Genomic DNA, 18,359 nt, shown 5'->3' on the forward strand with positions numbered 1-18,359 from the left:
ATTTGTCATGTTATGTCATAGCAAAGGAAATACTGTTTGTAAAAGCAGACATGACATTTTTTTTATAATTAAATAAAGGCAAATTTAACTGCAGCTTAGACTCCTCCCAATTATCTCAAAATTAAAGGCACAAATAGCTGTCAAGAGAACAATTTCACAAGACCAAAGTTTCCACTTTTAAAAATCTTACTACTGTACTAACAAAATTTTATGATTTATGTTTGTTAAACCATTTTTTTCCTTGCACAGCATAATGCCAGCTGCTGTGAAAATACAAAAGAAATCATAGCTCCTTAAAAGCCTACAGATTAAGGGATTCTAAAACAAAAGGCAGGATGAGTTAACGTAGTGAAATTTGAAGTCCAACAATCGCACACAATAATAATGCCTTTTTTTTTCCCTGACTACATTTCAGAAGTTCATTCCAGTTTCACCAGCACTTTCAATCAGCTAAAAATCTAAGGCTCAATGTTTGCTGTTGCTAGGATATCACTACTGCAAGTCATACACCAAAATGCATATATATAATTCTTGTTTCTGAGCTCAAAAAATAAATTACCTCATTAATTGTACAAGTCTGCAGCACTTCCAAAACCTCTAAAAAGTAACTCTAACTTGCTGTCTCTAACATTCATAAGTAGTGGCATTTTTGTTGTGCTCACTACATTGTAAAAGAAGAACCTTCCCTTTTTAAACATTATAGCAGAGCATGAGATCTGAATCCAGAAGCAAGGTATAGTAAGTCATGAGAAAAGACACTTGCAAGCCAAGCTGCATCAAGTGTTCAGTTTTCAAATTCACTTTTCTCTCTAGATTAAAAAAAATATATGTGGCAGAAGCAACACTCTTCAGAAAGTCTTACAAAGGGTTCTCTCCTAAAACTTCCATTCAAGAAATGAATGCCAGAGATGACTTATTACAAACTTTTAATTACTTTAGTTTCTTACAGGTGACAAGCTTCAAACCTTTTTAATATCTTTCTTTAGACAGTCCTATCTTTATTTGTGGATTGTAATTACAGCAGAAATCAAATTCTTAGAACTGAGAGAGGATTTGCAGCATAGAGGACCAAAATCACTCTGAAAACATCCTACACTGAAGCAATAAGAGCTTGTATTAATAAAAATGCACCAACATAGCAAAGCTATAATAAAAGTGTTCCACACTGACAGAAAGAGTAGTAATTACTTTTCCACAATTAATTAGGGATTTCCTTTTAGTTACTGGATTACAACACCACAAAGCCGAAACTGTAAACTCATTTTCTACATATTTACTGTAGTTCTTTGTTATAATAAAAATTATCTTTGAAAATTATTATTAAGAACCATAGTGACTGTTTAAAAGTGATGCTAACAAATTAATGCTGGCAATCAAGAACTAACTAGTTTTATAATTGGTATGTTCTTACCAACTGCTCTACTGCTTTTGTTTAGATGTAACAATTTAAAGGATGTATTTGAAATAAACCACTGTGATAGAAAAACACAAGTCATAGCATCAGCAGGATATACACAGTGCGTGGAAGATTTACTTGTTTCTATTTACCTTTTAAAGTGTAAGAGTCAAATTGATCATACAAAAAAAAAAAAAAAAAAAAAAAAACAGGTTTCCTGGTGTGCAGGCTCCTAGAATACACTCTAACAAATCATAAAAACTGAAATGAATTACTAGAAAAACAACATGATTTCTTGGGAAGGATCTAGCAGCACTGTTGCATCACAGTTTGTGTTCCTAAGAATCTGTACTTGCTGTACACACAGCAAACAAGGTGGAGAACACCAATGTTACTGCAGCACATACAACACTGGAAACCTGCCCGTGACACTTGCTCAGCTGCAGATCCACCTTCAAAATCAGAGCTTGACAGACACTGCCTTTTGAAGAGGGGAAACTCATCCTTGCTCCTCACTGAATTTTTAACATCCACAGCCACCTGTTTGCAGCTGGAGTAAGATTTCAGAGGCTTTAGGATAATAAGCATTTCTCTAATGAGCAACTTCTCCAGAGTTGTTAAAACAGATTCAGACTGAAGATTAAGATCTCTGCAAAATTACTACTATAGTCTCACTTGCCATGATTGCTGTTAAAAGGAGTATGACAAGACCATAAATTAAGCTTCAATTGCAGCTACCTTAACAATAAGGAAACCAGGCTTACGAGGTATTTCAAAAGTTGCTGTTCCAGTATCTTACATACACCTTTTCTTTTTTTTCATTCCTATTTGATCATTTTTTTTTTCCTCCTGGCAAAAGCAAGAAGAAAACAACGCTCAGCAAAAGGCTGTCGATGCAAATGACAGAAATCACAGGTTCTCCTGCAGCAGCTCAAAAACCAGACCTGAGAGCCACTCCTGGAGAAACTTCTCTGCTTTGGGGGCTCCTGCAGCCTTCCCTGCACCAGGAGGAGGCAGCAGGCTCGGGGCAGCGGGCTGGATGAGTAATGATGTTGGTCTGACTGGACAACGGTAACCCGGGCAACTGCAACCTGCAATTCCTGCCTAACCATTGTGGGATTTATTATGGCAGGGGCCAAAGAGGCCAAGAGTAAAATGAAGTGGAGAACTATGGTGTCTGACACATCTAGTACCACACACTTTAATCATAGCTGGCAGAAATTAATTCAGGAGGAATTTCTGAAAGGTTCCCCCCCCCCCCCCCCCCCGTGAAGTGTGTTTTGTTGTTGATGCTGCTGCCGTTCTGGCCTAAGGTGTTTTGGGGGTTTTTTGGTTTTTTTTTGAAGGTGCTTTTTCTTATTAGTAGTATTTTTCCTTTAATTTTTAGAATTTAACATATCAAAAACTTGTTAATTAATCAGGATGTCAAGTTTATGTTTTCCCTTATGAGGAAGAACACTTTAGTCACAATTAGTATCTTTGAGTCCATATCTTAGAAGGAAAACATATCTAATATTAGACCAAATCCACCAGGAAGATGTTTTATTCAAAGCAAATATTGCCTAATTTATACAACAAATACTGGTCAGTAAGAAATTTCACCTCATTCCAAGCACAAGAAATTTAAATCTGAGGGGACAAGCTTGGTGCATGGAATTCAGTAACCTTTACATGCCAATGACAAATAAAGGTATCTTTTAAAGCTAAATTTCCAAACATCTTTGGGTCCAGCACTTGATATCCTGAAGCAAACAGCAACCAATGAACTGTGATCTAACCAGCCAAAGCAAGCAGTCAAAATCTGTTTGCCTCAGATAAGCACTCACCAGGCTGTAGTAGTTCTCCATACTAAGGTGCTATCATCAGTATTGGTGTGAGTGGACATACAGGTCACTGAAAACATTGCATCCCTTTCTCAAAGGAAAAACACTCGGTGAAAAAGGTCTTATATCAGCCCAGGGGATTTACAACAGCACCAATACTTTAACGGTATTGGATCAAAACAGATGTTTGTGTACATTTCCCTTTGAAAGATACCTGGCAAGGTAAGATCAATATACCCTACAGCATTACTTGTACTATTTTTAGCATTAACTACTTCCTACTGAAATGTTTATGGCAAAACACCTTGCAGATAACTCTTAATGGAAAAATCAGCTCCTGCTTTGAATAAAATTCTACATTTTAACTAGTTCCAGGAGATTTCTTGGAAGGCTGTAAAGCCAAAAGTAACCTGAAAAGTAATTTGTGTAATTACCTTTGAAAAACAAGTGTCTTTAAACACAGAAAATAATGCACTGTCTCTTTTAAATTCTCAACCTATAGCTTTCCTTTACTTACACTTCCCATCTGTCAACAAGTGCTTGTAATTTTATTACACTGTCCTGTAGTTTATGCAGAGTTGGTATTATTTTACAGAGTTCTGTTAATGGACTGGATAAATGGTAATGCTATTTAAACTAGTCTCCTGCTCCAGCAAACACAGCTGCAACTGTACTACTATTTCTAGGCAAACATCTTGACCTGAACACGCAGTGCTCTCTCAACCCTCCCAAAGAGAAATTGGAGCAGACAGCAAAGGGAAAGCATAGGCGGCCGCTGGCGGCAACCAACTGTGCCTAATCATAATTCATATACAGTGTCCCCTCTTTCTTTTATATTGCATTTGGGCTACACAACAAGCATATGTGCTTCTTCACCTGGCATCTCATTTACAGCCAAGGGTCAAATGGTAATTATTATTCACAGAAGCTCAACAGCATGTTAAAAATCCGCAGTATACACACAGAGTTTGATTAGCTGCTAAATGAAAAAAATGAATATTACAACCAAAGCATGTTGTATGTGTTATTGATCATATCAGAGAACTTTAGTTCTCCTTAGATATATGTTTGGATAAATATATATAAGCATAAACAATGATACACTCATAAAAAAATCAAAATTTTATACTTTCCAAAGTGATCAAGCTAAAGTCTGAAAACTCACCAAGAAGCTTTTTAACTACCATCAATCCCTTAGTTGGCCTGATGCTTTTTAATGTTCACATTTAGTGTTAAGTGATTGTAGATTTTCAGTATTGCTCATATTTTCTTTTAAACATGAATACATTATAGCCAGACATTCACTTTCATGGTCTGATCAACAATAACCCTTAGGCAGAGGAAATTTAATACTGTGAAGCCAGTGATCTCTTACTTTTCACCATATACACTATGAGCAGTTGTGTACTTTATGGCAAAGGACATTATAGTTTTAAGACTAGCATCTATCAAATACACAATTCTGAACTGAATTTATTCAAGTATGGGTTTGCCTGAAGTGTGCATCCATTTTTTGCCCAAGAATTATGCCTTATTTCTATTTTATACGAGTTTAGATAACCATTACACTATAGGTAGAATAATAAAATTATAAATCCCTTTCATTTTCCTTCCTGATGAAAGTAATATCTTCATCATAGCTGATGGAAATTACGAAAGACTCAATTGTTTATATATAAAACAACATACAAATGTATTAATATTATAGTAAAATACTTGTTTGCCAGAACAAAAGCCCTCCGGAGCTTTCTGGACTAATAATTTAACAACCCACTGCAACTATAGGGAAATTCTGGAAACAAAGATACATACATCCAAGGCAATGGAAAGAAACTAAAATACACAAACTATTTGCACTCATAATAGTAATTTTCAGTGTACCATTTTACCTCAGTAGGAACGGCATAGAACTATTATTTTACAACATCAAAACAGAAATCAACTCCTAAAAACAAAAGCTTCATTATACCATTTGTTCTCAAGAATATTTCCATATACTACAGTGGGAATTTGTCAGAGGAACCCCACCTTTCTCCACCTCCAGTCTTTTTTTTCCAAACCAAATAAAATCAGAAATGTCAACAGCAGAAATCTCACCTGAAGTCTACAGAAATGTGCCAAATACATAACAAATTAAAACAGGGCTAAATTTGTATGATCTTTTCAAAGCCTACTTAAGCATTTCATGTATCCCTTCCATGCTACATATTGAAATTTAAAGGTACCTTAACATTTATTTTGTTACAATAACTGATAAGATAAATACAGAAACCAGCATCCAAACTTCATTCCACATTTTCTGTAGCAGAAGTAAGTGGATTCTTAAGAGGACCGAAGTATCAATACCAAATTTTAAAATTGCCAAGTAAAACACTATCAAACTAAAAAATACAAATCAAAACCAAGTCATTACCCAATTTGATATAGTATTTATGTAAGGTAAAGCATTTTATAGTTTTTCTTCCCAGAATCACTACCTTTCTGATGGGACACAGGAGAGACTTCTCCACAGATCTACCATTTCCCAGTGCCACAGTTTTTCTGGTCAAGTGTGTGAAGCCAGAAAAACAGAACACCACAAAACCAAAGTGCTGATACAGTGTTATATCTCTAGGTCAGAATCTCCACAGGCATTTTTTTTAATTTCTTTTAATACAGAAACCAAAATATAAACAGGAGGAAAGACAAAGTATTCTTCCAGCAAAATTTCATTATGGAAGTGAGAATGGATGGAAACATTTTGTCCCATACAACTATCAGTATCTAATATAGGTTTTTCGTTTTTTTTTTCAAAAAATCTTGCAAAGCAGTCTAAGAAAATGCTGATCGTAAACAAAACATCAAGATTCATAGATGCACTTTAGCCCTGTTTGAGACTAGAAACAAAAAGCCTACTGCAAGACACAATGACAGATGAATTCCAAGTTTTACAGAAGAACAGTCACTGGCTTGTGCCTACTTACAGTCTGTACAGCTTCGGCGTCCCCAGAAAGAGCAGCTCAGAAAGCAACTGAAGGTTATTTCTGTTTAGGCGCCTTTCAAAAGAAAAAGAGAAAGAAAAAGCTGTGTTAAGTTACAAGTGCTACAACAATGCAATGCAACCAATCTGAGCAGGCATCCCAAGGCTGTATCAAGCTAATCTCAAAGACCAAAAAGGCTCTGCAGTGCTGGTCCATTAGCGGAGACATGGTCCAGCCGTAAATTTACCATGGACTAATTACATTTTCTGGTTTCCCCAGCAGACCATATTACCTATTTTATGAATGATTTTGAATCTCAGTAGTGTGACTCAGTCACAAAGTCAGGGCTCTATCCTGTATAAACAACCAGAAAGCAAAAAAAACCCCAAACAATCAAAAAAACCAGCCCCTCAACTTCAAGTCCCCACCAGCTCCGAGTTCCTCTTAGTATAATGAAGATCAACATTCTGTGACCATGAAAAGGTTCAAGGGAATGGGAATCAATTGCATACACTTGGTTAAGTAATGAGATAATGTATCTAAAGATCCATACAACCTATTTAAATAAAAGCAGAAGAAGCTGTTACAGGAACCTTGATCAAATACAAGTCAAAAAGTCACAGCTTCATAGAATCGTATTTGGCATTAGGGGACATTTTTCTGCATGCATTTTTCTCTGTAGTTGCAATGGTACATCATAAGGAATTTAAATTTGAAAAGATAAGACACAATCAGTTGTACATAAAACAGTGCAAAAGAAAAAATGCAACTGGAATCTGAAATTACCCATTTGACTATAAAGTTTCTCACTGAACATGCTGATCATAGCCAAAACTTTTTAATTTGAGGTGACAAGTTCAAAGCTCACAGTACCATAGCCATAGGCAACAGAGCAACCACTAGCAAAATCAAATATATTCCATCTTCATCTTATTTTTTTTAAAGCATACAGTTCACATTATTCTCTGTGTAAGCGACAGCCCTGGAGCACACAGTCATACCAGTAGAGAATTCAAGCTCAAAACAGGTTTTTGATTGTTTTCAAGCCATGCACCACACATGCCACCTGCTATTCAAGCAAACACACACACTGCTCTGTCCCACCAACCACAGCAAAAGTCCCATTTTGCAATGGGAAGTGCTTCTCAATACAGTAATTCAAAGCATTCCTGGACACCAGACTGCAAGATATTATCTATTTCCTCCTTACAATGGTTATGTTACAAATTTCAATACAAGAATATTCTACAAGGGGGGAAAAAAAAAAAGGTATTGACGGCAATTTTTCAAAATTAAATTTTAGAATTTCATAAAGATTTAAAATTTCTTTAGTCAGTCTTAGGGCTATATTCAAACTAGGTTCTCAGGACTCATTTTTCATAAACACTGTTCCTCTAAAGGTCCTTCCAATCTGAAGGTTTTTTTCCCCATAATTTCACACATACACAGACACAACCAAAATCCAGTTTTACATTGCTCCACAATTAAATTCACTTCATTATTGCTCCACTAAAGTTCAACAGGACTACTGATAAGTGCAAAATAATCCCAGAAATATTGTTACCTAGCCACAGGCTTGTTCCTACATTTCAAACCACAAGCAAGCAGCCAGTTTTTTTGGTAACTAGATATACAAAATTATCCAGTTTTCATGTAATGTTCCTTTTTGTTAGTCAAGCACCAAAAAACCTAATTTCTCTAAGCAGAAGAAATTTAAATTTGGAAGATAAGAGAATAAAGAGTGAAAGAAGGAGATCCTAAAAGAAATCTTACCCCTTACTTAGTGGGTTAAGTGAAATAAGTGAAGAAAGTTTAGTAAGTTGTAAGAATTTTAAAAAATGCTTAATCCAGCAGCAACAAAAACTGATGTTTCAAGTCATCTTTTCAAATCAGAAGAAGGTAAGTTTCCAATTAAATGAAAGACAGAGCTATAAAGAAGTTAATGACTAGTGGAAGGCTTCTCATTTGAACAATGCTTAAAAAGAAAACATTACCCACATAAAAAAGGAATTTGTATATTTTAGTGTTTGTGGATCTACCAAATTTTCAAAAGGTCATTATAAACTAGAGATTTTTACTGTTAGTAAATGTATGTGTAAGTATACACTAAGTCCACAAAACTGAAGTAGAAAAACTGTTGCAGTCAACTTTTGTGATCAGAAAAGAATAATGTGAAAATGGACTTCAGCACTGAACATCAAATGGTTAAAAGAAAAATAAAATTGATTTAGCTCTTTGCTAAATAGTTCAGACTTAAACCTCCAAGTCCTACAGATCAAAAAGTATGGGGGCAAACAAGACTTTAGAAAGTTAGCCTCTAATCAGAAGCTGTTCAGGTCAAAAATTTCTGTTGGTATTTTCAAGGACTCAATTAGATATTGGACAGCAATGGCAAACTTTAACTGAAGGGGCAAAGAAATCCCTCTGTATGCATTTTTGCACAAGTCCTAAATAACAAACAAGGCATTAAAGTACAATGATTTTGTAAGTGATGATAAAGTTCTTCAGTCAGAAGGGTGCTTTTCACTAAATATAGTAGCACTCTTAGGACTTTAGACATCACCTTAGAATGATACTTCACAGGTGAAACACTTGTGCTAGTAAGTAACTTTCTGCACAAGCAGTTAATACCTTAGATCAGGAGTTAGTTACTACCTGTAGTAGTTCATATGGCCCTCACAATTGAGGTACTGTTGCTGCACTGATGCCTGTGCTGCCACAGAGTTTTAAAACTGAGTCATAGGCAATAAATCAAGTTCATAAATTAACCTAACAAAGAGCACAAACCTCATGACTCAACAATTTCTACAAAGTGAGCCTGATACAATTAGTGTTTCAACCTACATTTTTACTTCATAATTTTATAAAACTTGTACAAAATTAAAACATTTGTTCTTTGAGAACACACAAATAAATTACTGATCTTTAACGAATTCTGTATTTTGCAGTTACTACTTTGAACAGTTTCTTCTTACTCATTGGAGTTTTTTAGAGCTCAACTTTCTCTTCTAAAAATCTGACCATTTCTTACTGTCTGTGCCTAAGAATATAAAACACTACTAATTTTCATGAAGGAAATAATGCAAAATACATTATCATCCTCAAAAAAGCTTCAGCCACTCGTTACACATACAAAATTAAAACAGTTGCTCTCAAAGGAGTAATTTGCTGTTCTTATGTTTCCTACAAGGAGATTTTACAAACTGGACCTCACTGAAATTAATTTTCCAAGACTATAATACCCAGCTCTGTTTAAAAAAATGCTATGAGTTCACATGGAAGTGAATGCTAAAAAGGATACAGGGCAAATACAGAATATTTAAACTACTATTGCAGTATATAACAGCTTCAGTCATCATGAAGAATTCTCAGTCTTTGCAATACACACACACACACACACACAAACACACACAAGGAGTCAAAAAAATACTCCTATGTGAAGATGTTTCACTAATATATACTTCATTCTCCAGTATTTCCTCTTTTTCAGGTGACCTCATGCTTAATTTTGTCTGAAATAGCAATATCCAGAACACACACACCTAGTGGAACAAGAGACAAGCACAACTCCCTTCCTCCCTGGAGCTGAAACCCGAGGTAAGCACAGATGGATCACAGAATCCATGACTATGGATTGCAAAGAACTACAGCTAATTCAGCATAAAAACAACCAGAAAAACTCCACAATGTTTTCTTGCCATGTGTGTTGGCAGAGATTTCACCTTACTGAGACAGAGATAAGAGAAACTTGAAGTGGATCAACTGAACTGCTCCCCCAGAACTGCAGGATGTTTAATGTGAAGAACTGAAGAAACAGTGATGAGATTTCATAGTGCCACCATTTAGTTTCCCAATAGAGCCTAAAAAAAAAAATAGCATTTCTCAAGCAAAGGCAAAGAGCTCAGGAGTACAGTGGTGTAACCAACAGAAAATGTACTGGAGAATCTCTTCTAACTTAAATACTTAAGGCAATAAAAGATTCTTGGTAGTGGCCAGAAATAAATGTATGAGGGTCCAACATTTTAGAAATCTTTTCATTTCTAAATCAAAAATTTTTTCAGGAAACTGAGGCGCACTTGCAATTAAAATATATATAACTTTTTATTTTATTGAATGTATTTTTAGGAAGAAATTGGGCAAACTGACAGGCTGGCACAGGTAAATTTTTGAACTGCTTGAATTCATCATGAAATCCACATACTGCCTAAAGTACTTTAAATAAAGCTCCCAGAGCTCAGCCTTCTAAAGACAATAAAGACTAGAAAAACACATTCAAACTGAAGTGATGAAAGTAGGAGACAGAAAAATCAGTTTAAGGACAAAGAAGGAAAATCTTTGACAGATAGGTGAAAATGCTCTTTAAAGGAAGATGAATGCCAACAGACAGATAAAAAGTAGGTACAGACAAGCAATAGGTTGCACTGTGAAACAGACAACAGGAAGAGAAGCAAAGAAATTGGCTTGAGTGATTAGCTCTAGAGAACAGGGTATCTAGAGGATGAGAGAGAGGTCCTCATGCTCCCCATGACATACAACCTAACCCACTGAAGTCTGGCCATGCCACTAATCCACTCTCTGAGGTTTATCATGCCACAGTAACTGGGATCCAGTACCAATCATGCATGGGGAAGGAAGGGAAGAAAAAAACCTCTTCTTACTTACATTGTCTGCAATGTAATAATCTGCAATTACTCTTATTCATGAGCTTGTATTCCTGTATTTGTTTTCCAGACTTGTGACAACCATCACTGTCTCTTGCTTCTTGTAATCAACTGCATACAGCCAGAGAAACCATATGAGTCTGCACAACCTCTCTGGGCAACCAAGATGTTCCAGTCCTTGACTGTCCTCATGGTGTAGCAGTTTTGCTCTCATACCCAGAGCCTCTCCTTTCAGTTTTTGCTTCTTGTCTCACCATAGCAATGTGCCTGGCTTACATTTTTTTTATAACCACCTCACAGGTACTGGATGGCTGCTATTTTGTTGCCCCCCTGCCCCTCCCTTCCCCCCCTCCAAGTAGTCTTCCAGAAGTTTTTAGTTCACGTAAAGCCAATTTTAGCCATAGCCCCCCCTAAAATAAGAAAAGCCCTCAAAGATAACTTGAGAGCTGATTGAACAGCTGTTCCAAGAAAATTATAAATCAGCTGTACCCTAATTAGAAACAGCCTATTCCATTGGGTGCAGAGAGAGTGAGAGCCTTCCAAAACTCCAAATACAAGGCACAGATGCATTTTATTCTACCACCACTGTTTCACGAAGAAGGATAGAAAGCTTCCAACTCATGCAAAGTTACTGACAGCAGAAGTCATTATTTTCCATTCCTCCTTCATAGTTAGTGAAAAGTAAATACACTGTCTGTGCAAAGTAGCACACAGTACTGTTCAGCTTAGAAACTGCACTCTTCAGAACAGCACATCCTCAACTCTTTGTCAGCTGACATTATTATTGCACCCATATAAAACTACCACCTAACATCTCTTCACTGGAGCTTATTTGTAAAATATGCAAACTTTAAAAAGACACAAACCATTTTTTTCATTAAATTTCACTTTTAAATGAAAAGGATGTTTCTGTAAACAAGCCACTGAGTGTTCATGCAACAGTACTTTCTATTCACAATAACAGAGCACACCAGGCTCCCAAAAAAGTTCCAAGAGGTTACAGAGATGTGCATCTGCTGGGACTGTCTGATATCAGTTCAGGCTTTATGAGCTCAGTCAATACAGAGTCAACCCAACAGAAAGCTAGGGCATTGCACCAAAATCATCTCCATGGACAGATTTAGCCATTAAGTCCTAAAAAACTGACCCTAGATACACAGGATCAGAATACAGCTACAAGAATAAGTGATGCCTACACTTCCCCATCAGACAACTTCACACAGAGCTCAACTTAAGCTTTTGTCTGCAAGGAAGGCAAGCCTTATTACTTTCCTACAAAACCACGATGTTGCTCCATCTGCCAGAGGCAAAGAACATCTGTGCAGCCATGTCCAAAGTCACAATATACTGAACTTCTACACAGTTGGCAACTGCTGTCTGTGAATAAGACTTGCGTGAACATGTCATCAAGTGAGAAGTCCCAAGAACTAAGAGCTAAGCAAAAGATTGTGCCAGTTTTTCCATTAAGAATTCTCTGCAAAGACCTTCTCATCTCATCAGTCAAACTCCTCATAATCTCATTAAACCCAGCAGTATCAAGTTTACTGATCACATGAATAAAAATTGCAATTCAGTGCTGATCTTGCAGCATTTGGATGTCCAAGTCAAAATTTTTCTCAGGTCAAAAAAACACAATAGGGGCTCAATTTCCCAGGCTAAATAGTAACTATCTGAGGTATCTAAGGTAGCTTAATATCAAATACCAATAAGATATTTATTTTAGTGAAATATTTTCTGAAAGGAGGCAGGACATAGACACTACTGCAAACTCAGCTTCTTGCTTGTGTAGGAAGTGGTGAAAGTTTGCAAACTCTACTATTACATTGTACTAATGCACACCACTTGAATCCTAACATTTTCTGTCCTTCATTGTCTTCTCAGAGTTAATGTGAAATCCAAAATTACCACATTCCTCCCCTGCCCTAAACAATTCTCCATATATTACACAGAAGACTATTTTTTGCACAGAGAATCAGTTTTGGTTTGTTTTTAAGGTTTTCAAGAATAAGCAGAGCTAGGAAAAAGTCTGTTTTAGTTGGGGTTTGGCTTTTTCATATTTTTCCTAAGAAGAGAGACACTAAGAAAGAAAAAAAAGGAAGAAAAACTCTCTGAAAGTTTGTGTTGCTTCCTGTTTCCAAAGAAACGATATGTCTATAACTAGTAATTATTCTTTCTACCCATGACATTAAAAAGTGTGAAAAACAAAGCCAGGAAACTACAAGCTATGCAGCCTCACCTTGATGCCTGGGAAGGTGATAGAGCAAAACAAGATATTTCTATACACAGTAAGAACAAAATGATGACTGGGAGTTGTCAGCATGGATTTACAATTGGGAAAACAATGCCTGACCAAGGCCTGATAGCCTCCTGCTATCAAGTGAATAAGAAACTTGGCATATGAGGGGAAGGTAACAAATTTTGTTCTAATTTGACTTCAGCAAAGCTTCTGAGACTCTCTCATAAGTTGTCCTCACAGACAAACTGAAAGTACCCAGCCATGTACCCCAGAGATCAGTACTGGAGCCACTACTTTTTAGCATCTCCATCTGGAAGACAGGACCAAGAGCACCCTCAGTATGTTTGCAGATGATACAAAGCAGGAAGGAATGACCAGCACAACAAGTGCATGCAAGGGACCTGGACAGCCTGGACAATTGGTCAAAAAAAGGAACTTCATGAAGCTCACCAAAACCCAAATGCAAAGTCCTGCACCTGGGAAGGGATAACCCCAAGCATGAGCACAGCCTGGAAAACAACCAGTCAGAAATCAGCTTTCCAAAGAAAAGCTGAGGGTCTTGGTGAACAAGAAATTAAACTGGAGCCAGCAACGTGCTCTTGCAGAAAAGAGCAACAGCATGCTGGGCTGTATTGGGAAGGGTGCTGCCAGCAGGTCAAGGCAGATGATCCTTCCCTTCTACTCAGCACTAATGAGACATTCAGGGAGCTGTGCCCAAAGCCAGACTCAACATGAGAGATTTGTACATCCTAGAGCAAGTCCTGGGAAGGGTCATGAAGACAGATTGAAGCACCTTTTACATCAGATGATGAGAGCTGGGACTGTTTAGCCTGGGGAGGAGAGGGCTGAGAGTGATCTCAACATATATAAACACATCATCTGTGTAAGCAAGCAATGCACTCCCTTCCCAAGTAAGGAAAACTAAGCCAGATGCAGTGAAAGGACAAGGCAACTGGCACAAATCAAAATACAGGAAATCACATTTAAATCTAAGAAAAATCTTCCACTGTGAGGGAGGTCACTGCCAGAACAGGTTGCCCAGCGAGGCTGTAGCTTCTCTGTCACTGGTGACATTCAAAACCCAACCAGAAACAGCCCTCAAACCCCTGTTCTGATTGACTTTATGCTGATCAGTGGCCCAGGACTAGACAACCAACCAAGGCTCCTTCAAACCTCCACAATCCTGTGAGGCTGAATCATTGGATTTTATTATGCAAAATATAACACAAAGAAGGAGACTGAAGCTATAAAACCTCCATAAAATAATTCAGAATCAAGTATCAGATGAAGCAATGGTGATCTTTGACAACACCTGGGATTACTCCCAAGGAAAAAAAAAAAAAAAAAAGGTAAAGGAAGAAGAGGGGAGAAGAAGGGAAGGTGATCTATTAGATGGAATTTAGCTAGAGTTTGGGCAAATCTTTAGAAGGGCAAGAAAGGCCTGCAGATAGTCTACACAGGCTTGTAACTGTCTTTCTGGCAGCAAGTTACCACAGTAAATCTTCACTCAAGTATTTTTCTGCAGCACCTGTACAGGCATCCTGCCAAACCAAAGTCAGAAAAGCTGGTGTGTCTTAAAAAAAAATTAAGGGAGGCTTTGCCACATTGTATTTGATTATCGGTCTAGACTATTATTACAGACAAGCCAGCACAATGCACTGGGTACTATGAAGGAAAATAAAACATTTCTGATGAAGTTTCAACCAGACTTTAGAGTAAATGAGGTAATTTAACAATATGAGTCACTGAAGTGGCAGCCTCGCAGCCAGATCCCTCACACATTTTGGCATTTAACTATAAAATTCCACACAGAACTGTGGCTTCTGCAGTTAAAATAAGGAGCATCTCAGATGGTCTTTAAATTTGCTATACTAAAATGTAAAGACAATTCTCACCTGTGGCCACCTAATACTGAATCTTAAAAAAAACAAAAATAAAAATGAACTGGCTCTACAACAGATAAATGATTTTTACAGAGTAAAACTAAAATGTAGATCTTAAAATTTAATGAGTGCTCCACAGCATCCATTTATAACAGCTACTGAATAAAAAAAAAAGGCTACCTGAAACAAAAAAACCACTTGGCACACCAGTTCTGTAGAATCAAATTTGGTTTCAACATTTTGCAACAGTGCAAATTACCCATTTCAGAGGAAGCAAGAAAGAAGAGCATCCAGCAAACAGTGTCACAAAGGATGAGCACAAAACAGATGTGGGAAAAATAAACAGCCTTCCTGCCGTGGAATTTGTAAAAAGGACTGCAAAGAGCAAACAGGACTTCACACTGCAATTTGACTTCTAGACCTATAAAAGGAGTCCCATGAGAAAAGACTTGGGTGAATAAAATATACTAAAAATAACAGCAAACATTTACAAGGCTTTTAACAGAACACTGGGTTTGGACTTAAAAGTTTTACCAAACATTTTGTAGTATTCTGCAATCAAAAATGCATCTATTAACTGATTTTTATAATTCCATTCAAACACTGCATGTTTTTAAATAATGTCTTTAAAAATAGCCTTTATCTGCTCCTGAATTTACATATTTTTGAGACAAGATATTTGTAGTTCCTTTGACAAAAGTCTGCTAGTAATTACTTGAGTATTTTTTAATTTTTTTTTTAATATAAATACAGGTGCCCCAGCACAATTTGTGTAAGATGGTTTCACATTCCTTTGGTAAGTGATTAGCACCGCAGGCTTCATGGTCTCCTCCTTGTTCCAAGATGAGGAATGTGCTATGCATTGCCCTTAAACTATGCAGGATTAGTTAGGAGATGGCTTTTTCACATCCGTGATTAACAAGGAATAACTGTTCACCCCCTTCAGGGCTGTTCAAAAACCCATTCTCTACCTGAACTCATTATTCTTCCGTTACCTATCACACACGTGTGAAGGTGTTAACCCTTCAAATGCTCATATTCAGACTCAAGTCAGACAGATGCTACAGTATCTATGCTTTAACAGGTTTAAAAAAAAATTAAAAAATCAAAACCTCAAGCAGACTTAAAAAAAAAAACCAAACCAAAAAAACCCCACATGCATTAGCACCTCAGGTTGTAGACAGTCCTTCCTAGACCTTCCTAGCTGCACAACTTAGAAGCTCTTCAAAATGAACCACAACTCGGATCTTATTCTCAGTCTATTAATAAACTTGCTCACCAAAATGAAGACCAAAAGTCAGTGAGAAAAATAATGGGGACAAACTTCTTGTTAAAGAGCTAGAACTCTTTTAAGAGCTAAGTTCACTCACCATACAATATAAGATTTTACTCATTAAAAAAAAAAAAAAAAAACAAAAAAACAAAAAAAAAAACCAACCCTGCTTTCATTAAGATTATGAAGAACTGAGCTCAAAAAGCCAAAACACTGTTCATTTATTGACTTTTCTTTTAGCTATGGTAATGATACCAATGATTCCTGGACCAGTAGCAGTGACTTTACTGCTGACATAGCATTTTTCACTAGTGGTTCTAAAATTCCACCTTAGCCTTTAAACTTCAGGCATAAGCCTCTTTAAATTTGAAAAAATAAAGTCAGGTTTTGCTTCTGTTAAAACTGAAAAAACTACATCATAAAAACAGACAACATTTGTCATTTTTTCCAAAGTCCTTAGCTCCTGAACTTTGATCATTCAGCTCTGTAGAAGTGAAATCTGGGGGTCTTAACACTTCTTTTCTGCAACTGAAGGGCTGTATTATAGAGCTTCAAAACCCAGCAAGAAAACATACAGACCAAAACTAACTATTCTGGGTTTAATCCACTGACACAGCTCACATTGAAAAAAAAAAAAAATCATAGAAATGCTGCTATCCCTCTTTTAAAACAAAGTAACTATTTTCCTGCTTGGGATTTCCATTTTATGGATAGAGGTAGTCAATAATGGGAATGAAACTGAAAACTCATGCCACACGGTAAAAAGCTAGCACACAGGTTTACTTTTATCTCTGGAAAGCATGTTTTATACAATCAGTAAATCTACACCCTCAGAAAGACCATACACGTAAGAGCCTTACCTACACTAGACAAGAGCAGTGCCAGTTTATCAGGTTTATCTTGAAACAGCTGTTAACTCTCCCCCAAACTCCAGTTTGCTATTTTAGAACTGTGTGGTAAAAACTCAGAAAAATGCATAAACCATAACACTTAATTTTTTAAATATTTATTCCTCCATCATTCGGTAATACCTTGTAAGAAGCATAAAAATACAACATAGATAGCAGTTTGAAAGTTATTTCAAGTACCAACTTGAAGTTCAGCCCTTGCAGCATTCTTTTCTTGAACACAGTATTTCAGCTCCCATCATTTAGCACATTGGGGCTGGTTTCTGAGGAGGTACAGGAGGGTAAATATTTAGCTCAGATGCTAACTCAGAAGTTGCAGTTGTTTTAGAACCTGAGAAACTCACATTTTACCTCCACCCTAGTGTTCATCAGGAATAAGTTTCAAAGAGTTGGGCTTTTTTTCTAAGTCTACATAGTGAGCTCTTTAGATTTTTAAGTTTATAAATGGATATAAGAAATAAATTCTAATAATTCAAGTATCAAAGGTGTAGGGACTTGGCCTGGAAACTTAAGGCCACACAAGTAAACTTTCTCAGAAGAGTAATCACTGGGATTACTCATGCAAACCAAGTTACTTACATGGTAAGGGTCTGCAGAATCAGAGTTTAAATTAGCATTTTAGGGGTATGCTGATGCCTCAGTGGAGCATACAGAAATACAGGAAGAAAAATAGGGGTAGTTTTCAAATGATTAGTGTAAACTCTTCCTATTCCAACATCTTTGCATGCTTAGCAAAGTCTCAGAATGATCACAGCTGGCATCTGAACCTTTAGACACTGAAAAATCCTTAGGAAAAATTAAAGACAATGTTCCAATCAGCCAAAAACTACTTTTTCCTAAATAAAAAGGTAACTGCTCTACTACATAAACAAGTGAAGAGTATACTTAGCCCTCCAAGCCTGACTACATTGTATTTCTGGAGCACACAGAACTGTATGGAAATTTTAGACTTCAGTAGCTTATAATAGAACTGGTTCAACAGTCTATAGCAGCTGCCTTCAACCAAATTTTATACTTTCTACCAGATGACAATAGCTTGCAAAAAAGCACTGAAATACTTTGACCAGTAGCTGCAACACCACAGAAGAAGATAGTCATGAGGATAACAAGTGACTCCACTCTTAAAACATCAGTTTTAAAGCTGTGTCTTATAATAGTGTTAATTTGCAGCAAGCAGAGATTTCCATTTTACCTTCATCTTTTCTAAGCACATTTTTTC

The 18,359-nt window shown here is 36.7% G+C and overlaps 1 protein-coding gene across 14 annotated transcripts in view; it reads right to left on the reverse strand.

Annotated features, from left to right (window-relative positions):
* The window catches only part of SLIT2 (slit guidance ligand 2), a 244,033-nt gene that overhangs the window by 217,541 nt on the left and 8,133 nt on the right, over nucleotides 1-18,359 (reverse strand). For all 14 annotated transcript variants that reach the window (XM_071743858.1, XM_071743851.1, XM_071743857.1 and 11 more), the window contains exon 4: nucleotides 6,183-6,254. In XM_071743858.1, coding sequence (XP_071599959.1) covers nucleotides 6,183-6,254 — 72 coding nt within the window. The remainder of the gene's footprint in view (nucleotides 1-6,182; nucleotides 6,255-18,359) is intronic.

This window comes from Heliangelus exortis, chromosome 4 (assembly GCF_036169615.1).
Source record: "Heliangelus exortis chromosome 4, bHelExo1.hap1, whole genome shotgun sequence".
Taxonomy (NCBI): Eukaryota; Metazoa; Chordata; class Aves; order Apodiformes; family Trochilidae; genus Heliangelus; species Heliangelus exortis.